Raw genomic sequence first — 18,677 nt, 5'->3', positions numbered from 1 at the left:
CAATGCCGTGACGCGGGACTCCGTGCTCTACGGTTTGTTCCCCGGGACGCACACCGAGACGAACATCAACTGTGCCTGGAGGATCATCAACTCGGTGAAGGACGCTCTCTGGGTGGTCCGAAACCTGCTGATCTTCCAGCTGAAGGAGTTGACCCCGACTGAGTGTTGCAGACTGGCACATTCCAAGGTCCAGGACTACGTGTTGAGGGACGCGCTGAAGCTTGGGGCAGCTGCCGCCAAGGCGCAGTGAGGAAAGACCACTGTGTAAAGTCTGCCTGCCGAACGAAGAACAGGGGGCCCATGCAGTCATTTGGGCTCTGCTGACGCCTCAGCTAATTATATGGGCATATGATTGAAAAATGTACAGACCTGTATAAAAAATGATAAATTCTGATCTCTGTATGTACACGTTTACATATGTATGGCATGACCAACTGTACAGACCATCAAATTATTTTATGAATAAAGTATATTTTTGAAATAAAAAAAACTACAGTATTTTGCTTTCATTGAACATAGACCTCAGCCCTGGTCAGAAATCGTATGGAATATACATCCGACCAGAAAAGAGTTTTAAAACCCAATGTGCTTTGCCATTGCCCACCCTCATGTCTCCTACAAACACTGGGCTCTGATGTGGAAGTGCTCGTGTTGGACTGCGTGGGCAAAGCCAGAAGTCGCACTGCTGAAGGTTAGAGTCCAACAGGTTTATTTGAAATCACACACTGGGTTTGAAAGGGAAACCTCGAGATTCAACTGAGATGTTTAACCACTTGACAAGGTCAAGTAGGACAAGAATACTTGCAAAAACTGCAAAGCAAATTTGGGAAATATTATTGCGTTGTTGGTTTACCCGTCTTTGGCTGATTGACACTAGTGCTGATATTTAGTGAAACCTTAATTACATGTGGCCAGTTGACAAAGGAAGAAATTGCGTTGTTGCCATATTAGTCTGTGCGCAAGATTTGGAAGGTGAGAGTAAGCCATGGGCCAAAGATACAGAGAGTGAAACGTGTATTGCTGCTGTCCCAGGAAATCTCAATGAAGCTAATATCCTCAGAATTCCTCTATTGTAAGAGCTAAGCAAAAAAAAATGCACCGACGTCAAAAACTATTTCCAGGATCAGAATTTTCTCCAATGACGTAAATGTCTATTGGAAAACATACAATTTTTTTTAAAAAGACATCTTTTGTCCTATTCTAGTGAATACCACAACTTTTTAAACATTTGCTGGAAATATAATTTAGTTACAATCATTATAAAGTTGCTTTATCATTAAGAAGAGTAACGAATATAATCTGATACTTTAGTATGGCATGAAATCGAAAGATGTTGTATGTTTCCGTTTGCACTGCTGAAATATGTCAAGCATATGCATTCGGAAGGCGAGATCTGCTGCGAGACTGATCGATTGCAGTTTGGACTACCGTATCGGTGTGAAATGGGCTTTCGAACTGTCTGTCTTGAGGTGAACCAAGAGTCGCAAGACATTTGCTGGTCGGCAAATGAAACGACACACTTCCCCCTAGTGGGGAAATCGGAGGACAGCTCGGAAACACTGCAACGCAACATACCATCCGCTCACAATTCGTGGAATGATAGTACAGGTCGTTCATTTATTCGAAACACGTCTTTTCATTGAAAAAAAAATCACTTTCTTAAACCACACCATCACATTCCTATAGTAGGGAGACTTAAAAGTATGTTTCGACACGTGCTTGTTACATTTTGCTCAATAAAGGTGTGTGTCTGGGAAGGGAATGCATGGTACAGGACCGTCTGGGTTAGAGCGACAAAATCTGGGCCCACGGACGGGATGTCGGGGGTGGGTGAGTCTGGCCAGAACCCCAGCACCTCTCGGTAATACTCTTTGAGTATTCTTGGCTCGGCTCCACTGGCATCCGCCTAATTACTTTCCTCGCTGCGGTCTGGCTGCTTCGGAACTGTATCCCTCTTGTTGTGAGGTAACTGAATAAACACAAGCCCGCTTCCTCCCAGGCAGCCAGTGATTGGCAGAGACTGACTGTGAGGAATGTGAGAGGGTATTTAAAGCAGCCGTGCTCCAGTCTCACAGTAGTATCGATCTCGGGCACCCACAGCTGCAGGGGGCAGCTTCTTAGTCAAAGACTTGGAGGGGGAAAGAGAAGAGAGAATTCTTTTGGGAAAAAAAGTACAAGTTTCGAGTCTTTGAGAAGCCAGATCTTGTAGAAGGACTCTGTACATTTCGGATTTGGTCCCTGCCAGCGTCTGTCTTACGGGGAGCTATTCTTGTCTGCACTGCTCGTTTGAAGATTGAAAGTACTTCACTACTGGTCAGTGAACGAGTGTACTTCTCTGTCCCGATTACAGTAACACACCAGTTTGATTAATTGTATTGTTGGAAATTCTGTGCAGCAACAACAAAATAGATTTTCCCTCCTTTTTTTTATATATGCCAGGTTCTGAGGGAGTTCCTTCACTGAAATGAAGCCACTGCAAGGACTCTTTCTACTTTTAATGATTGTTGCTTGTTCGCCCAAGCAAATCCAAGGTGAGTTGTGTGTGTGTGCACTTATTCCGCGGTTGTGGGCGCACTCCTCCTGTTGCAAATGCCTTGTTTTAAACAGTAATTATGCGCGTTAAGTCTGTGCCCTTTCTCTCTCCCTCCCTCTCTCTCCTGTCCCGGACAGACGCCGGAGTGGATGGTGTCTTTGATCTGTTCGACATCACTGGCCTGACTCGCAAAAATGTAGGGGTGCATATGGTAAAGGGGCCGGAGGCGAGCAGCCCGGCTTACAGGATCCTGAACCCTGACCTCATTGCCCCGGCTTCAGAGAACAGCTTCAGTGAGCTGATCGACCACATTCAGCAGGAGAAGGGCTTCATCTTCCTCGCCACCCTGCGCCAGATGAAGAAAAGCCGGGGCACCTTGGTGGCCATCGACACGCTGCAGGGGACACGCATCTTCGAGATCCTGTCCAACGGCAAGGCGAACACTCTCGACCTGACCATCACCATCGAGGGCAAACAGAGCATGGTGTCCATCACCGATGCCCACCTGGCCAATGCCCGCTGGAAAAACCTCACCCTGTTCGTGCAGGAGGACGTGGCCACGCTCTATGTGGGCTGTGAGAAGGTCAATGGCGTGGAGCTAGAGGCGGCCATTCACAAAGTGCTGAAGCCTGGTGACTACAGCCTGAGGCTAGCCAAAGGCGGACCGGGTCTCCGGAACAACTTCCAGGTGAGAGGACCCAGGCACGCACACACACACACACACCAGGGACTGAGTCTCAATAACTCTGCGCGCGTTAAAGAAACTACAGACAACGCGCCGACTAGTCTGTAAACATCTGCCTACTTTAAAATGAATTGGGAACAGAGAGGTTAACTCAGATAGCATTAAGTGTAGCGGGAGCTCTCGCGTTTACCGACATCAAGTGACAAGAGTGCAGTCCAGAAGAATATTTTTTTTTAAAGTGGCTCCAATTGTGTTTCTTCCTTCTCTGTAACACAGGGAGTACTGCAGAACGTGCGCTTTGTTTTTGGGACCAACTTGGAAACCATTCTGATGAACAAGGGCTGCTACAACAGTAAGTATCGCACACGGGATCTTGTCCAGGGGAATCACTCCTCAACAAGCGCCATCCGCTAGACCAGCCACACTGCCTCGCCCCGAGTATTAGCAGCGAAGTCAGTGAGACCCAAAAGTTGTCCCAAACTCTTAGCCAGGCATTATCGTATTCACGCAATATAAGCCCTTTCCCGTGTGTGTGTTTTTGACGGGGCGTGGGTGCGGTGGGAGGCTGGGATTGGTTTAGGACTGATCCAGCAACACCAACTCTAAAAGCTGGAATGAGACACACGTTTTTCTGGGTGGAGGCAATTGCTGAATGCATCTCATGCCAGACTTTGCTCTTAAAACCTCTTCTTAGACTCACCCCCCTGCCCATAGATGCAAATACAAACTGTTATCCCATGGACTTATCAACTGATCTTGGGGCAGAAACAGCTTGGAATGTGTTGCATTGATTGCTGGCCCTCATGTATTATGTTTTTTTGCAGCTGCTCCAGGAATTCTTCCTTTACCAATCAGGGGCTCTGAAAGCCCAGCCATCAGGACCAATTTTTACGGTCACAAACCCAAAGATCTTCAGACAGTCTGCGGCATCTCCTGCGAGGAACTGTCCAACATGTTCTCTGAACTGCAAGCTCTCAGGACAATGGTCACCCAGCTGGTTAATAATGTCCAAAAAGTGGTAAGGAAACTACAGGAATCAACTTTTGTACTTTAGTCACATCTGCATGGGCTGTAATGACCTGTCACTGCCTTCTCCTCCAGACTGCAGAAAATGAATTAATTGCCAAAAGGATTGGAATCAAACAGATAGGAGGATGTTTTCACAATGGCATGACCTACAAAGACAAAGATCAATGGAAAGTGGACAACTGCACAGACTGCACTTGTCAGGTAAAACTGCAATACAAAACATGCTTTTCAAAACAAAACAAACAACTTTTAGCAAAGATTTTTTGCATTGTTATAAACACTGGAAGTTGCATTACTTGCATTCAGAGTGAAATCCCTGGTCTAGCAGTAGTCAATTGTTGCTCCAACTTAGTAGCTGGAACTACTGCCAATGCTGCCAAAACTGTTAAAAAGAATATGAATAACCACAGGTCTAAGGGCTGTCTGTGTGTACTGAGCAGACTATTGTTAGCTTTTGAGTGGTTTTGAATATCTGAGGGAAACGCTGTGTTGGGCAATATTTCCAAGGGGAAGAACCTGTGCCAAACATAAACTGGACCAAATTTAAAGAAACTGACTGTTTGGAACTATGTTAAAAGCTTTTTCCAAAAGAGAAATATGAAAGCCACAATCTTTGTAATTCTATCAGGGAGTAAATTTGCAGATAATTGAAAGGTTCCTGTATGTTGCCCAATAATGATGTAAATCAGCAAAATATGTGGGATGGGCACATAATATTTCAACCGAAGCATGCTTTGAGCAGTCTGTTATCAAATTCTGCACTCCCAGATGCTGAAAATACTTCCACTGCAGTTCCTAGAGCAATATGGGTTTTCTGGGTCCTCACCAACACATGACATTATTCAGTCTCCATCCCTTTCTAGCTGCAGGCTAGAACCAACAAACCCAGGACTGGAAAAATAAAAATGGATTTTAATCAACTGCTGTTATTTTGCTTTTGCCAGTGCAGTTGGCAGGTGGTGTTGTTGCCAGGCATATGTTTAAAAACTTGTCCTCTTCCAAAAGTTTCTTGATCACTGTTTCTTTTCTTACCCTTTTTCCAGTCATCAGTCACCTTCTGCCAGAGGATTTCCTGCCCTACTGTGTCATGTGCTGATGCTGTAGTCCCAGATGGGGAGTGCTGTGCCCGCTGTCCATGTACGTCCTGGTGAAACTAATCTCTGTTCTTAAATGCATAATTGAAGAGGTATGGCATTGGGGTGGGGGGAAGAAAGTGTGTGCTACAGGGAAAAGCTCCACTGATCGCAAACTATTTGAATAATGTTGCCTTGATAGACTAATATATTTTTCCGCTGGAAAGCCCACTTGAGGCTTGAAAGTTATTCTGACCTCTCAAAACTGAGAGGGTCAGGGCTTGTTAGTAAGGGGGCTTGTTAGTAGGGTAATAGTGGCATCTATTAGAAATAGAATTGGAAATCAAGTATAGAAGCTTGCTATGGTTCAAAATAACGAGTGTTTCTGGAATAGTAATACATCTTTCATAGCCATACTAAATCTGGATGATCCCTTACAGCCAAGGTGATAAGAGATTGTCAGTCATTTGATCCTTTGATGTGGTTTTGTCTTTTATCTCAGTATGAGGACAATAAAGGTTGAAAGTCTAGGCAAGCATTAAAAATGATCGCACATTTGACCTAGAGTGTAGGCAGCTGCCAAGAGCAAGTGCATTTTGAGAAAACAGAAAACATGTACAGACTTTGTAGTTTGGTTAGTTTACATTTCTTTCATTGTCTGAGGACATTCCATAGTGCAAGGTGCAATAAACCTCTCTTATTTTGAGAATGTTGTTGACATGTGCTTGGTTTTTTTTAACAGCAATTCCAAATGAATCTGAGGCTGGCTGGTCTCCCTGGTCTGAATGGACACATTGTTCTGTCACCTGTGGAATTGGAACCCAGCAGCGAGGCCGCTCCTGCGATCGGATTAATAGTGACTGTCATGGGACCTCTGTTCAGACTCGAAGCTGTCATTTAGAAGAATGTGACAAGAGATGTGAGTTTTATACCCCATCCACTATTATATTGATTGTGTGTCTCAAGGTAATAAAGTAGTCCTTTTAGTTTTACATACCAGCACACATGTCCTTGTAGGTACATTTCTTCCATTTCACACAAGCATGAACCCAAGTTGAACCAGTCCAGGGACATTGAGAAAGGAAGTACAAAATGCCAACTATTTGAAGACAGATGGAATAAAATGTGGCCAAAACCAATAAAAATACTGCAGCATCAGTGACACACATCCAAGCTTCCTTAACCTGCAACTACTTAATGTTGGTTTAATTCTTGAAGTTTGTCCATTTACACTGAACTATTTAAAAGAGAGTAGCCTACTTCTCCAATGTTCAACAAAACAATGATTCCTAATGTTTACCTTGTTACTTTGTTTCAGTCAAACAAGATGGTGGTTGGAGTTATTGGTCCCCTTGGTCGTCATGCTCAGTGAGCTGTGGAGCTGGAGTGATCACTCGCATCCGCCTGTGTAACTCCCCAATGCCACAAATGGGTGGCAAAGAGTGTGAGGGACCGAAGCGGGAAACTGAGAAGTGTGAACAAGTCCCATGCCCAAGTGAGTATTTGTTTGGGACGCAGGATGTTTCACATACCTCATTAATTCTGAAGTTATATTCCTAACAGTCACTGAAAACACAGCAATTGTAAAGCATGTCTGGTGCAAAATACTCAAAGCATATCATTCCATTTTTCAGTTGATGGGAACTGGGGTGTTTGGTCACCATGGAACTCTTGTTCCGTCACCTGTGGAGGAGGAATTCAGAAACGCACACGTCTTTGTGACAGTCCAGCACCGGAATATGAAGGCAAAAATTGTGTGGGAGAATCCCGGGAGACTCAGCTATGCAACAAACTGGAGTGCCCAATTGGTAAACTGAACTGTTTTCATGGTGTCTTCACTTCAACAACAATTATAATCAAGCAATGCTTTTCATTTTTTTGCCTGTAGTGTATATCTTACAACATTTTAATCAGCACAAATCATCTGCATTACAGATGGATGTTTATCAAATCCATGCTTTGCTCAAAGCAAGTGTACGAGCTTTCCAGATGGCTCCTGGACGTGTGGTCCCTGCCCTCATGGTTACAGAGGAGATGGTATTCATTGCGAGGACATCAATGAGGTACTGCCCTATGAAATTCATGGTATGTTTTGATATATTGTAAATTCTAGTTCTGTACCTCATTTCATTCTTTTAAAAATCTCTTGCAGTGCTCAGAAGTGCCTGATACCTGTTTTCAAGTCAATGGGGAGCAAAGGTGTGAAAACACTGAACCAGGTTACAATTGTCTGCCCTGCCCACTGCGATACACTGGCAATCAACCGTTTGGCAGAGGCATTGAGGAGGCTACAAAGAATAAGCAGGTGAGGTTAAGTCATTAACTCGCTCACACTTCGGATAACAGCTGGAGATTATTATATGGTACTTTTACCTCTGAATTAGACATGTCTTAGTTCATGTTCCACTCCAGGGCATGAGCACAATCAGCAAAACTAACAGTCCAGTACAGTTCTGAGAGAGCACTGTCTGACAGATGTTTCCTTTCAGAGGGGACATTAAATTAATTGCTGTGGGGAGATGGTGAATTAGGGATAATGTCACTGGACTAGTAATCTACTGCACCAGGTTAATTCTCAAAGGATGTGAATTTGAATCACAGCTTGTAGAATTTAAATTTGCTTAGTAGGTTCTGGAATTGAAAAGGTAAGTCTCAGTTTTAATTTGATAGCAATGTCCACATCCCATGAAAGAAGAAATTTTAGTGTTTTGTTTCTAAAGTAAGTAACTGCAATTAATTAGCGTAAGGAAAGTTGCATTGGAAAATTATATCTATCTGAAAGGTGGGATGTTGCCTAAAATATTGAATATTAAAACTATAACTTAAGTTTACAAGAAATTTAAATGATCCTAATTTTCTTTTTGATAGGTCTGTGAGCCACGTAACCCCTGCAAAGATGGCACACACAATTGCAACAAGCATGCCAGATGCATTTACCTTGGTATCTTCAGTGACCAGATGTTCCGTTGTGAATGCAGGCCTGGTTTTGCTGGCAATGGCATCATCTGTGGAGAGGATACTGACTTGGACGGTTGGCCAAATAAAGATCTCACCTGTGTGATCAATGCTACTTACCACTGTAAAAAGGTAACCTCTCATTGCTTCCAAATTAGGAGCTGTCTATCCGTTTCTTACCATCACAGCTTCATTACCCAGCAAACACAGACTCAGCTTAAGTGTAGTGCTTTAGTTAAAACAGAGTTGGTGTCATTTAACACAGAGCCTTTTACTTGAAAGGCAACATTTTTATACCCTCAGGACAAATAGCACTGATGTATTGAACATGCACTACAAACAGAAAGTTGAGTAGTAAACTATCGCATTTGGAATTAACTTGTCAGTTTTTGGTGTAATAAATCTGTATTATGACAAGAAAAAGACAGGGTGTGGATTGTAGAAGAAATTTCTGTTAGACTGAGTGAACATTAGTGAAAACAGCCTTCTCCTCAGATGTGTTCAACCTAATATTTTTTGTTAGACAAGGGCTTTTAAAGTCGAATCAAAGAGAGGTCTTAAAGCACAATTCCGTAGAGCAGCTTCTTTGCATGTAAATGAACTGACAGGTCTTTGAACAGTGTTATAATGCATAGCTACAATACCAATCCTTCTTGATTTACAGGACAATTGTCCATCACTCCCCAATTCTGGACAAGAAGATCACGATAAGGATGGAGTTGGTGATGCCTGTGATAATGATGATGATAATGATGGCATTCCAGATGAGAGGGTAAGTTGTGAGAGAAAGATATTCTACCCTTCTGCCATTCTGCGAGTATAGACTGTGCTAACAAAAAGCACAATCCAACCTATGACATTCATTCAGAGGGAGAAAAAACATTGCTGCTGCAGAATGAAGGCGAGATTCATTGGGAGTTATGCAACCTGTACACATAGCACGCAGCTGCCAAAACTGTCTGGGTCTTCTCTCAGGTATCTGAGAAACCGACTTGCAGAGTGAAACATCATTCAAAGGAAGCTTTCTTCTGACTTGACCCTTTGTGTTTTCATACCCACATGTACATAAAGAGTTTGAGAGACAGAAGTGCTTCGGCAATCAAACACTAATTTTTGAAACTCTGCTTCAGCATTTGACACTGACATGTCCATAACCACTGTCTAAGCTTTAGCTGAATAATCGGAGACTTTCAGAACATTCATTCAAATTACAGTTCAATTCAAAACTTTTAAGTGAACATCGTCCTTTCTTTCATATTATTTAAAACTTGTATTTCCATCTAATTTCATCCATCAACTTATTCTGCAGGACAATTGCGCATTCCTGTTTAATCCTCGTCAATATGACTATGATCGGGATGATGTTGGAGATCGCTGTGACAACTGCCCCTACGACCATAACCCTGACCAGACAGACACTGATGCAAATGGAGAGGGAGATGCCTGTGCCATTGATATTGATGGAGATGGTAAGAATTCTTTATTTACCAGTTAAAGATTAAGTTATCATATTTCGACACACTGCATTAAAGGCATGAGTCCTTCCTGACTGTGACAGTTCTCCAAATTAGCAGTTTACCAAGTGCCATTCTATCACCTTCTCATAGCCCAGCACATTCTTCCCCTTCAGATAACTATCCAGTTTGCTTTTGGATTGTTTAATTGAACTTGCCTCCACCACTCTCTCTGGTAGTGCATTCCAGATCTTAACATTTTTTTCACATAGGAAGTAGTTATTTCTTCTGTTGCTTTCACTTCTTTTGCCAGTTACTTTAAATCTGTACTCTCATTCTCCATTTTCTTTCACAAGTAAGAACAGCTCCTCTTCATCTGTTCTGTCCAGATCTCTCAATTTTAATTGTCTCTATCAAATCTTTTCTGAGCCTTCTCTTCTCCAAGTTCCACTCCCTGGAAACATTCTTGTAAATCTCGTTTTGCAATCCCTCCAACACCTTCAATTCATCCATAATGCATAAAATCCAGAATGGGGTGCAATACATTGGCAATAAAGGATTGGAATCATAATTAGGAAAGTGGCACACGTTTGTGCTGAAAGAGTTGTTCAGTTAGTCCCATGCAACTGCTCTTTGCCCATGGCTCTAAAGTTTTCATTTATTCCATTCCACTTTGAAGTTACTAATTTGCTATGACCAGCCTTTTGGGTAATCTAGATGACAACTTGATGTGCGAAAACAACCTCATTTCCCTAATTCTTTTATAAATCTGCATTCTTTACTTATTTCAGCGTCCGACTAGTGAAAACCATCTCTTTTTGATCGATCAGAATTCCTTACGCTACTAATGAATGCTAAATCTCTCCTTACCCTCTGTTCTAAGGAGAACACTTCCAATCTCTCTAGTCTCATAATCTTATTAAACTCAAATTAATGTGCCAATGCAAAGCTCAGATGTTCTGGCAAGATGTTTTATTTTAACAATACAGGAGGTTTATTCAAAGTTCCACATTTCTGAAAAATATTGCTACAAATGTTTTTGCTTTCTAGGCATTCTGAATGAGAAGGACAACTGCCCACATGTGTACAATGTTGACCAGAGGGATACAGATTTAGATGGTGTTGGTGATCAGTGTGATAATTGTCCGTTAGAACACAATCCAGAACAAGTAAGTCTTACTGAATTTTTAATTAATAGCCACCAGCAAAAATGCCAGTGTAAAATTAGATTCTTTTAAAATCAAGATTTTTTCCATATCTTAGAAAGGCCTGGACCAATGGTAGAAATTAATATTTGAAATTTGCAGAGATATGGTTAATAATTTCTATCCATAATCTAAATGTCTAAATAATCTGAAGTAAAATTATTCACAAGTATGAAATTGTGGTTTTCAGTCAACATGCTTTGCCAATTAAAATGTACTAACTAAATTCCTCTAATTTAGCTTCTTTGGTTTGTAAGGATGATTGTAGTCCTCCCTGTTTTGGTTAATTTGGATTCTGTCTGAGAGTGAACAGTGATAAACATGGCAATAAGGTTCTTGATGAGAGTGAATCCTGCCCCTGAGAATATAAAATTAAGTTGTAATGTAATGTCAATCTCTGTCTGGAGGGATTTGGATTGCATCCATGGAACCAATACAAACCTGAACTTTAAATTATTTAGCTTTTACGTGCCAATTAATTACATCTTCACCACATCCCACGGAAACTACTACTTCCACATTTTGTGTTGAAGTGTTTAAGATTTTTTTAAAAATTGCATGACCCTCTCAATAGAAGCTTAGTTGTTATGAAATTGTGTTGCTTTCATGGCAGTTAAGGTTATTCTGGTAAGGATGGCAATAGTCTGTGAACAGAGTTTTACCTACAAATAACAGCCTGTTAGCAAGAATGCCACTCAGACTGAAGTGAACGTGAGACAAAGCTTTCGAGTGAAGTTTGTATTATCCTGGCACACCATAATAATCCAGAATTTACTGCTTCATTCCACTGAAACTAACCAAAAGAAGTAAATAATTGCACTGTAATCAACATCTCTTATATAATACAAATCATTAAACAAGGAGTGTTGACGTTTTGACTTTTGCTGTAAACCTTATTTGCTAGGAACGTAAGTAGTACAAAAGACTCAATCTAATGGGCTCCAGTCAATGTAATTCTAAATGAATAGCAACACCAGCTTGTACAGTCAGTAGTTATTCTATTTTACCCAGACTTTATACATCCAGTTGCATATGTGTTGCAGCAAGATCACAACATTGTATTGGTATAGTGTGCTGCTCCATGAATTCAATTTGAACTTTTAAAAAGGAACTTATTTCACCTTATCTTGACTGACATTACAAATGACTATTCTAAACACTGCTCCAGAACATGGACTAATGTATGTTTATTTAATTTCAGACTGACTCAGACTCTGACCTTGTAGGAGATAAATGTGATAATAACCAGGATATTGATGAAGATGGTCACCAGAATAACCTGGATAACTGCCCCTACATCCCCAATGCTAACCAGGCAGATCACGACAAGGATGGAAAGGGTGATGCCTGTGATCATGATGATGATAATGATGGTATTCCCGATGAGAAGGACAATTGTAGGTTGAAAGCCAATCCTAACCAAACTGATTCTGATGGTAAGAAAATAAGAATTCTCTTAATGTGATTTAATAGCTTTTTACTAGAAACTTGAACCAAATAACAACAGAAATATACTTAGTAAAATGTTTGAGAATACTTCAATTGAAGAACATCACTTTTCTCTTGTTCAGGTGATGGCCGAGGTGATGCTTGCAAGGATGATTTTGATGGAGACAGTATTCTGGACATCTATGATGTTTGTCCTGAAAACTTTGAAATCACTGAGACTGACTTCCGCAAATTCCAAATGGTACCACTGGATCCCAAGGGAACATCCCAAATTGACCCCAACTGGGTAGTCAGACATAAAGGCAAAGAGTTGGTACAGACTGTTAATTGTGATCCTGGCATTGCTGTAGGTGAGTGGATTTAGATTATATCTGAATTCTCTGATTTAACCTGTAGCTAGAATAAGTGCAAAGTTGCCAGTGTTACGCCAGTACCTAATGAACTGTCCCAGTCCAAGAAGAAAGACAAACTCTGCTTTGGGCTTCATTTAAATGCCATTGGCACATTCCAGCTGCTAACTGGATGCCCAGTGTAGTTCTTAAAAATCAAACAGTTCTGAGTTCGTTGGTAGGTCATGTTGTGGGGAGGAGGGCATGAGATCAAGTATGAGGGAAACCCTCTAAAAGCATGAATAGCAGGCTCAATTTTTTTTTTCCTAGTGCACTCCGAATTCCACAAAATTAAAAGCAAAAATTTAGCTGGGCTTTCCTTTTAAAGGACTGCACTTGGGCATTCACTACTTGTTACAGACAGATGGACTTTGCAAGGCAAAAAACACCACTGATTTTTTTGTAGCTACCCTTTGAAATCTTTGTCAGCCAATTGGCAAAGGGTGCATCTTTGCATATTTAAACATCCTTTTTCAGATGGGCTGCTTGGTATTTTAGTGTCTTGGTAGGCTTTAAGTTTCAAAACGTGCAGCTGAGAACCCCTCTCCATCCCTCCCCCCATGTCACAAAATTTCTGAAAACACGTGTTAAGAATTGCAATCAGCCAACTTACTTGGGTGACATAGGACCACAGTTCAAAAGAGGCAGAGATTGCACTGCCATTATTTTTACCTAGCTATTTGTAGCACCAGTCAAATCTCTAACTCATGTCTGTTGAAGACTGTAATGGCTAGTGTTTAACAGTCCCACTATGAAACTTTGTACTGCTGTTTTATCAGTACTTAGCTTTTCTAGCAGCCTCCATTAAACACAAGTAAAATCTACCTATAAAAGTGTACATTAGTCTTACCCTGTATTCACTTTCCTGATGTAGATGACTAACATTGGAAAGTGATTAAAATAGCAGCAAGATTGTATGCAATATTAATTCAGAGGTCATTCAAAGTGTATGTTCCTGACTGAACATAACCATCCTTTATACAATATGAATGTAGTTCATTCCATTCAAATCACTGTTGATCACTCATGAAAATGATTTATTAAATGGGTCATTAACATTTTCTTTACTTTGTGAATAGGATATGATGAATTCAATGCTGTGGACTTTAGTGGTACTTTCTTCATAAATACTGAACGAGATGATGACTATGCTGGATTTGTATTTGGATACCAGTCCAGCAGTCGCTTCTATGTGGTAATGTGGAAGCAGATCACACAGACCTATTGGCTTGATACACCAACCAGAGCACAGGGCTATGCTGGACTCTCTATCAAAGTGGTGAACTCTACAACTGGGCCAGGAGAGCACTTGCGTAATGCACTCTGGCACACTGGCAATACAGAAGGACAGGTACAAGAACTTCCTGCACAAACTACAAGTTTTATACTGGGACAAAGTGCATGTTTTACGCTACACCTTACAGAAATTGTAGCTATATTGGGTCCAAATCATGTATACAGCTTATAGTAAGTCTGTTAGGAAAATCAACAACAGTTCCATTTTGAAACTGAAGCAGGGAACTGTAATACTATAGGGAAAAAAAAGACAAGGATCAATCCATTTATGGAGTGTCTGTGATAATAGAATACATTAGTTTTACCTGAATAGAGAAATGTTTTCTGAGGAATAACGAGGCTAAAAAAAGTAAAACTTCTTTCTCCTATTCTCATACTCTGCCAGGACATAATGATTGTGAAGCTGTCAACTAATCATAGCAACCAAACTCTTATGAATTGGTTGAGATCAAATCTAGACTTGTCTTGAGTTATGAATCCAAATTTGTTTTAAGCAGAGATATTTTCCTCAAGTCATCTTTTTTTCCCAAATGTGCTATATTTCCTATAATTCTAGATACTGATTAAGCAAGCACAGGATGACTTTTAAAATGCATTGATATTTGCATTTGGGAATGTCCTAAATAGACAGTGAGACCAAAGGACACAGGAGCACAAGTAGGCAATTCAGCCCATTAAATATGCTGTGCCATTCAGAGACCACAGCTGATGTGATAACCCTCAACTCCACTTTCCTACCTTTTTCCCGTTACCATAAACAGATTGCTACCTTTTTGTTCTTAAATATTAAATCTGTACACAAATAGTACAAATAAACTACTGTAAAACCAGCTGGTTGTATTGTGCAATTCTAACTCAACATTTAATTGTTCATTTATTATTTTCATCTGTTAGGTTCAAACATTGTGGCATGATCCACGTAACATTGGTTGGAAGGACAGGGCTGCTTACAGATGGCAGTTAACCCACAGACCCAAGACTGGATTCATCAGGTAACTAGCTCAATGTGTACTTTGTGACTCTAATGCATTACTGGCAAGAGCAAGGAGGTTATGGTGGAGCTATATATAATGTTAGCTGGGCGACAGCTGGATACTGTGCTGTTCAGTCCCCACACTATAGGAAGGATGTGATTGCACGACTGTGCAAAAGAGATCTGCCTGAGTTGGAGGGACTGAGTTTGGAAGAGAGACTATAAAAGGCGGGGTTATTTTCCTGAGAGTAGAAAGGCTGAGGGGATCTGTTTCAAAGTTCTAAGGGCCATGGACAATGTAGATAGAGAGATACCTTTCCCCTTATTAGGGGGCAAATAAAAAGATGGCACAGGTTTAAGGCAAAGAGATTTAGATGGGATTTGAGGAAAAGTTTCTTTTACCCAACGTGTTGTGGGTATCTGGAAGTCACTGCCTAAAAGGCAATAGATGCGAGAATCCTAAAGTTATTTAAGAACTAGTATTTGGAAGTGCCATAACATAAGGATATGAGCCATGTGCTGGAAAAATGTGATTAGCGTAGATGAGTAAGAGCATGCTGGGCTAGTAACTCGGAAGTCAATGGATCAAAACTATCCTCTTCTAAAAAGGGCTCTTAAGGCATAGTGGTAGTGCGCCTATCTCTGTGAGGCAGAAGTCCCAGGTTCAAGACCTACCTGCACCAGAAGTGTGTAATAACTTCTCTGAACAGAGTGATTAGAAAATATTTATAAATTGTTGAGAACAGTTGGAGTATTGAATCACAATAAACTGCAGATTAAGTTGCTTTGGACTGTGAACAGTTAAGTATTCTGACAGCATAAATCTTTGTTCTTCCTACTACAGAGTCGTAATGTATGAAGGGAGAAAGATCATGGCTGACTCTGGGGCCATCTATGACAAGACTTATGCTGGTGGACGATTGGGTCTCTTCGTCTTCTCTCAAGAAATGGTTTACTTTTCTGATCTCCGATACGAGTGTAGAGGTAAGGGCTACACTATTACATTTGGGAAAAATAAATTCTACCTCACCGCCAGTTTCATGAAGATTTCGTAAAATTCTTAATGTGCTAATTGTTCCTTGATAATTCAGAATGGGGAAGGTTTAATGGGAAAATAGCTGTTGTATAAAAAAAGTAGAATAAATAATAGCAAGAGCTCACTGACATTCTAACAAAATTTACATAAAAATTGGGAGTCATGCAGACATGAGAACGTAAAGGTGCTGCATTAGAGTTAAGGATTCCTGATTTGGACTGTGACTGACTGAATTCTCACTGTCATCCTTTCACAGATTCATAATGTCAGCATTTTTGGAAGGGGAAATGTTTTAAACGTTGGTGTTGCACCTTTCTCTTTTCTTGGAACAATTCCTGGGACCATTGTTTTCTTCTTCACTTTCATTTGTGGAATCAAAAGCACACGACCAGCATTGGCTGATAGAACTCACTGGATGTTATCAACATAAAGTTCAGCAACAAGTCTGCAAAGGAACTGTTCCCTTGATCACAACTGACTATAGTAACTTGCCTTTGCTTCTGACAAATGCAAATCGCGATCACATTTTTCAAAAAAAATACCTCTGTTACGTCTGGAAAGAGCTTTACTTGGTAAGTCGTTAGGCATTCCAGCCCTACGATTTTGCATAGCTGGAGTTTCCATGGAAGGAGATTGCACACTGTTAATGAGACTATTTCTGCTGTGGACTGTTATTTAAGTTTAAAAAAAACAAGTGGGCCGGTATATGGTGGAAAAAATAACTGAGGCTTAAATGAATGGCATAAAAAAATTTCCAAAAGGTTGGGGCGAAGAACAATAGGATCTATCTTGTTTGTGAAAAATATCTGGAAGAAACCATGGAGGAACTTGTTACTTGTTTTGTACTGGACCTTATGTGATTATTTGTCAATAAATTAATATTACTCAAGTAAAAATGCAAATGCTAGCAGTAAGAGCTAGTTGGTTCCATGCGAAGTGTAAATGTCCAATCTAGCACCCCTCCCAAAACTCCCAAACCAAGTCAACCCTCTAGATGCATGCTGACCTAATTAAACCAGAGGTCGAAACATGTATTGTCAGGTCCTGGTGCCAAGAAGAAAAGTGGAAGATCACACATATCCATGGTTCCCATAGGATGGCACTGCCATCAGCTAGCGCTTTTCTTCCAAGTGAAACCAGTCTGATGGTAACAAGTAAGTTTAGAAGAGCAGTTAGAGAGTACCTCTTCAGCACCTATGCTGGCCTCCTAGAAAGCTCATTTGCTTTCAATGCCATGGTTGAAAAGGCAAAAGCAGACTGTCAAAGAGACTGCTCTTCTCTTTAACTAGTGTTTGCCAAAGTGGCAACTTGTTCTGCCTGTAGATATAAAAATAAGTACAATTTTTAATGTCGTCGATTTATTTATTTTCTTATCCTGGATGAAATACAATTAAAGGACACTTTAAAAAGAAAAAAGGCGGCAGACTATCCATGAGAGTTTATCACTAGTCCTTGTGTGCATTGTAAGATTGTAAATACAATTATTATTTATTAACATTGTTCTATATTGATGCTAGCTAGTTTAGGGTATTTTCATTTGTTTGAAAGTTGTTGCTTGAAAAGGGCAGCCCATAGTGAAGCTGAAAATGGGAGACTCTGAGTCTGTAATCAGTGTATTTCTTGTATACCAGAGGGCTTTAGAATGCAGTTCTCTTCACTCTGCTTAAGAACAGAGTAGCCCTTAGAGCCTAGAAGCTGTTTTTTTTTCTACTTCAACCACTTGTGCCTTGGTACTTGTGGATCTATATCTTTTCCAAAAGTGAAAAAGGTGAAACTTCTTTATGTACAAATATTACCTCATTGTTGTATGATCGATACAAACCTTTGGATCAAGCAGCAGAAAACCTTGCTCACGTGTCTAAAGTCTCTCAAAGCTACTGTAGTATAAAAAGGCTGTGTACATAATCAAAAATTTATTTTTGCAGAAGGAAAATGTATTGCCCCAGTAAGGAAACAGCTTTGAAAAACAACAGATTTTCTCATGCTGCCAGGTGTGTTCTTTCCTCCCCAAGCTCTTTGTATGTCATTGCTCTTTTTTTAAAAAAAAGGTTTGTATAAATTATTGAATATCTCAGTTGCAACTTGTAACATTAAGCAGGTTAAAAAAACTCATTATTTTGTAGATAAGCTATTTAAGTAATTTATCAGGCAATGTTACCTAGAGTTAGCATTTCTGTCTGTACGAAACCTTTTGCACACTGAGTTGAGATGTTGCTTTTTTTTACATTGTTTATCATTAGCAGTTGCTTCTTTTGTACACCCTCTAACCATTTTACATTTAAAGCTGTTCAAATCATACAGTGCTGTTTGTTACAAACATGAAATGACAATAAAACATATAGAAATCTAAACCACACTGGCCTCAGTTTTGATTCTGTCTATAATGACGCACTATTCATGATTGTTGAAATTTCCCGAGCTAGCCACTTGATAAATGTAACCTCAGATTGACATCCAAGTTGCATCATGTCAGAATTCAATGCAATTACCTCTACGACACTTTGCAAATTTTTTTAAACATATATTTTTCATCTGGACTGAACTATTAATGAGATTGACAACACAATGGATCGGAAAGTGGATAATTCCATTACTCAAAT

The 18,677-nt window shown here is 40.3% G+C and overlaps 1 protein-coding gene across 1 annotated transcript; it reads left to right on the top strand.

The window, feature by feature from the left end:
* The first annotated feature begins 2,069 nt into the window (after window positions 1–2,069).
* Window positions 2,070–18,428, top strand: thbs1b (thrombospondin 1b). Its single transcript, XM_043697967.1, has 22 exons — window positions 2,070–2,313; window positions 2,440–2,531; window positions 2,671–3,221; window positions 3,495–3,570; window positions 4,043–4,236; window positions 4,320–4,448; window positions 5,291–5,384; window positions 6,063–6,239; window positions 6,639–6,815; window positions 6,955–7,128; window positions 7,256–7,383; window positions 7,473–7,625; window positions 8,189–8,407; window positions 8,940–9,047; window positions 9,585–9,744; window positions 10,780–10,898; window positions 12,136–12,370; window positions 12,506–12,733; window positions 13,852–14,123; window positions 14,963–15,060; window positions 15,886–16,025; window positions 16,334–18,428. Exons 2-22 carry the CDS (start codon window positions 2,465–2,467, stop codon window positions 16,339–16,341), a joined length of 3,507 nt encoding a protein of 1,168 aa, XP_043553902.1. The 5' UTR covers window positions 2,070–2,313; window positions 2,440–2,464; the 3' UTR covers window positions 16,342–18,428.
* Window positions 18,429–18,677: the final 249 nt, after the last annotated feature.

This window comes from Chiloscyllium plagiosum, chromosome 10 (assembly GCF_004010195.1).
Source record: "Chiloscyllium plagiosum isolate BGI_BamShark_2017 chromosome 10, ASM401019v2, whole genome shotgun sequence".
Classification (NCBI taxonomy): Eukaryota; Metazoa; Chordata; class Chondrichthyes; order Orectolobiformes; family Hemiscylliidae; genus Chiloscyllium; species Chiloscyllium plagiosum.
The sequence above is the reverse complement of the archived record's forward strand: the minus strand, read 5'-3'. Positions and strand labels throughout refer to the sequence as shown.

Bases quoted from the DNA above. Each gene is read 5' to 3' on its own strand.
- thbs1b (XM_043697967.1), top strand. From the start codon at position 2,465: ATGAAGCCACTGCAAGGACTCTTTCTACTTTTAATGATTGTTGCTTGT. The intron at 12,371-12,505 runs GTAAGAAAATAA...TCTCTTGTTCAG, and splicing joins TAACCAAACTGATTCTGATG to GTGATGGCCGAGGTGATGCT. The intron at 14,124-14,962 runs GTACAAGAACTT...TTCATCTGTTAG, and splicing joins CTGGCAATACAGAAGGACAG to GTTCAAACATTGTGGCATGA.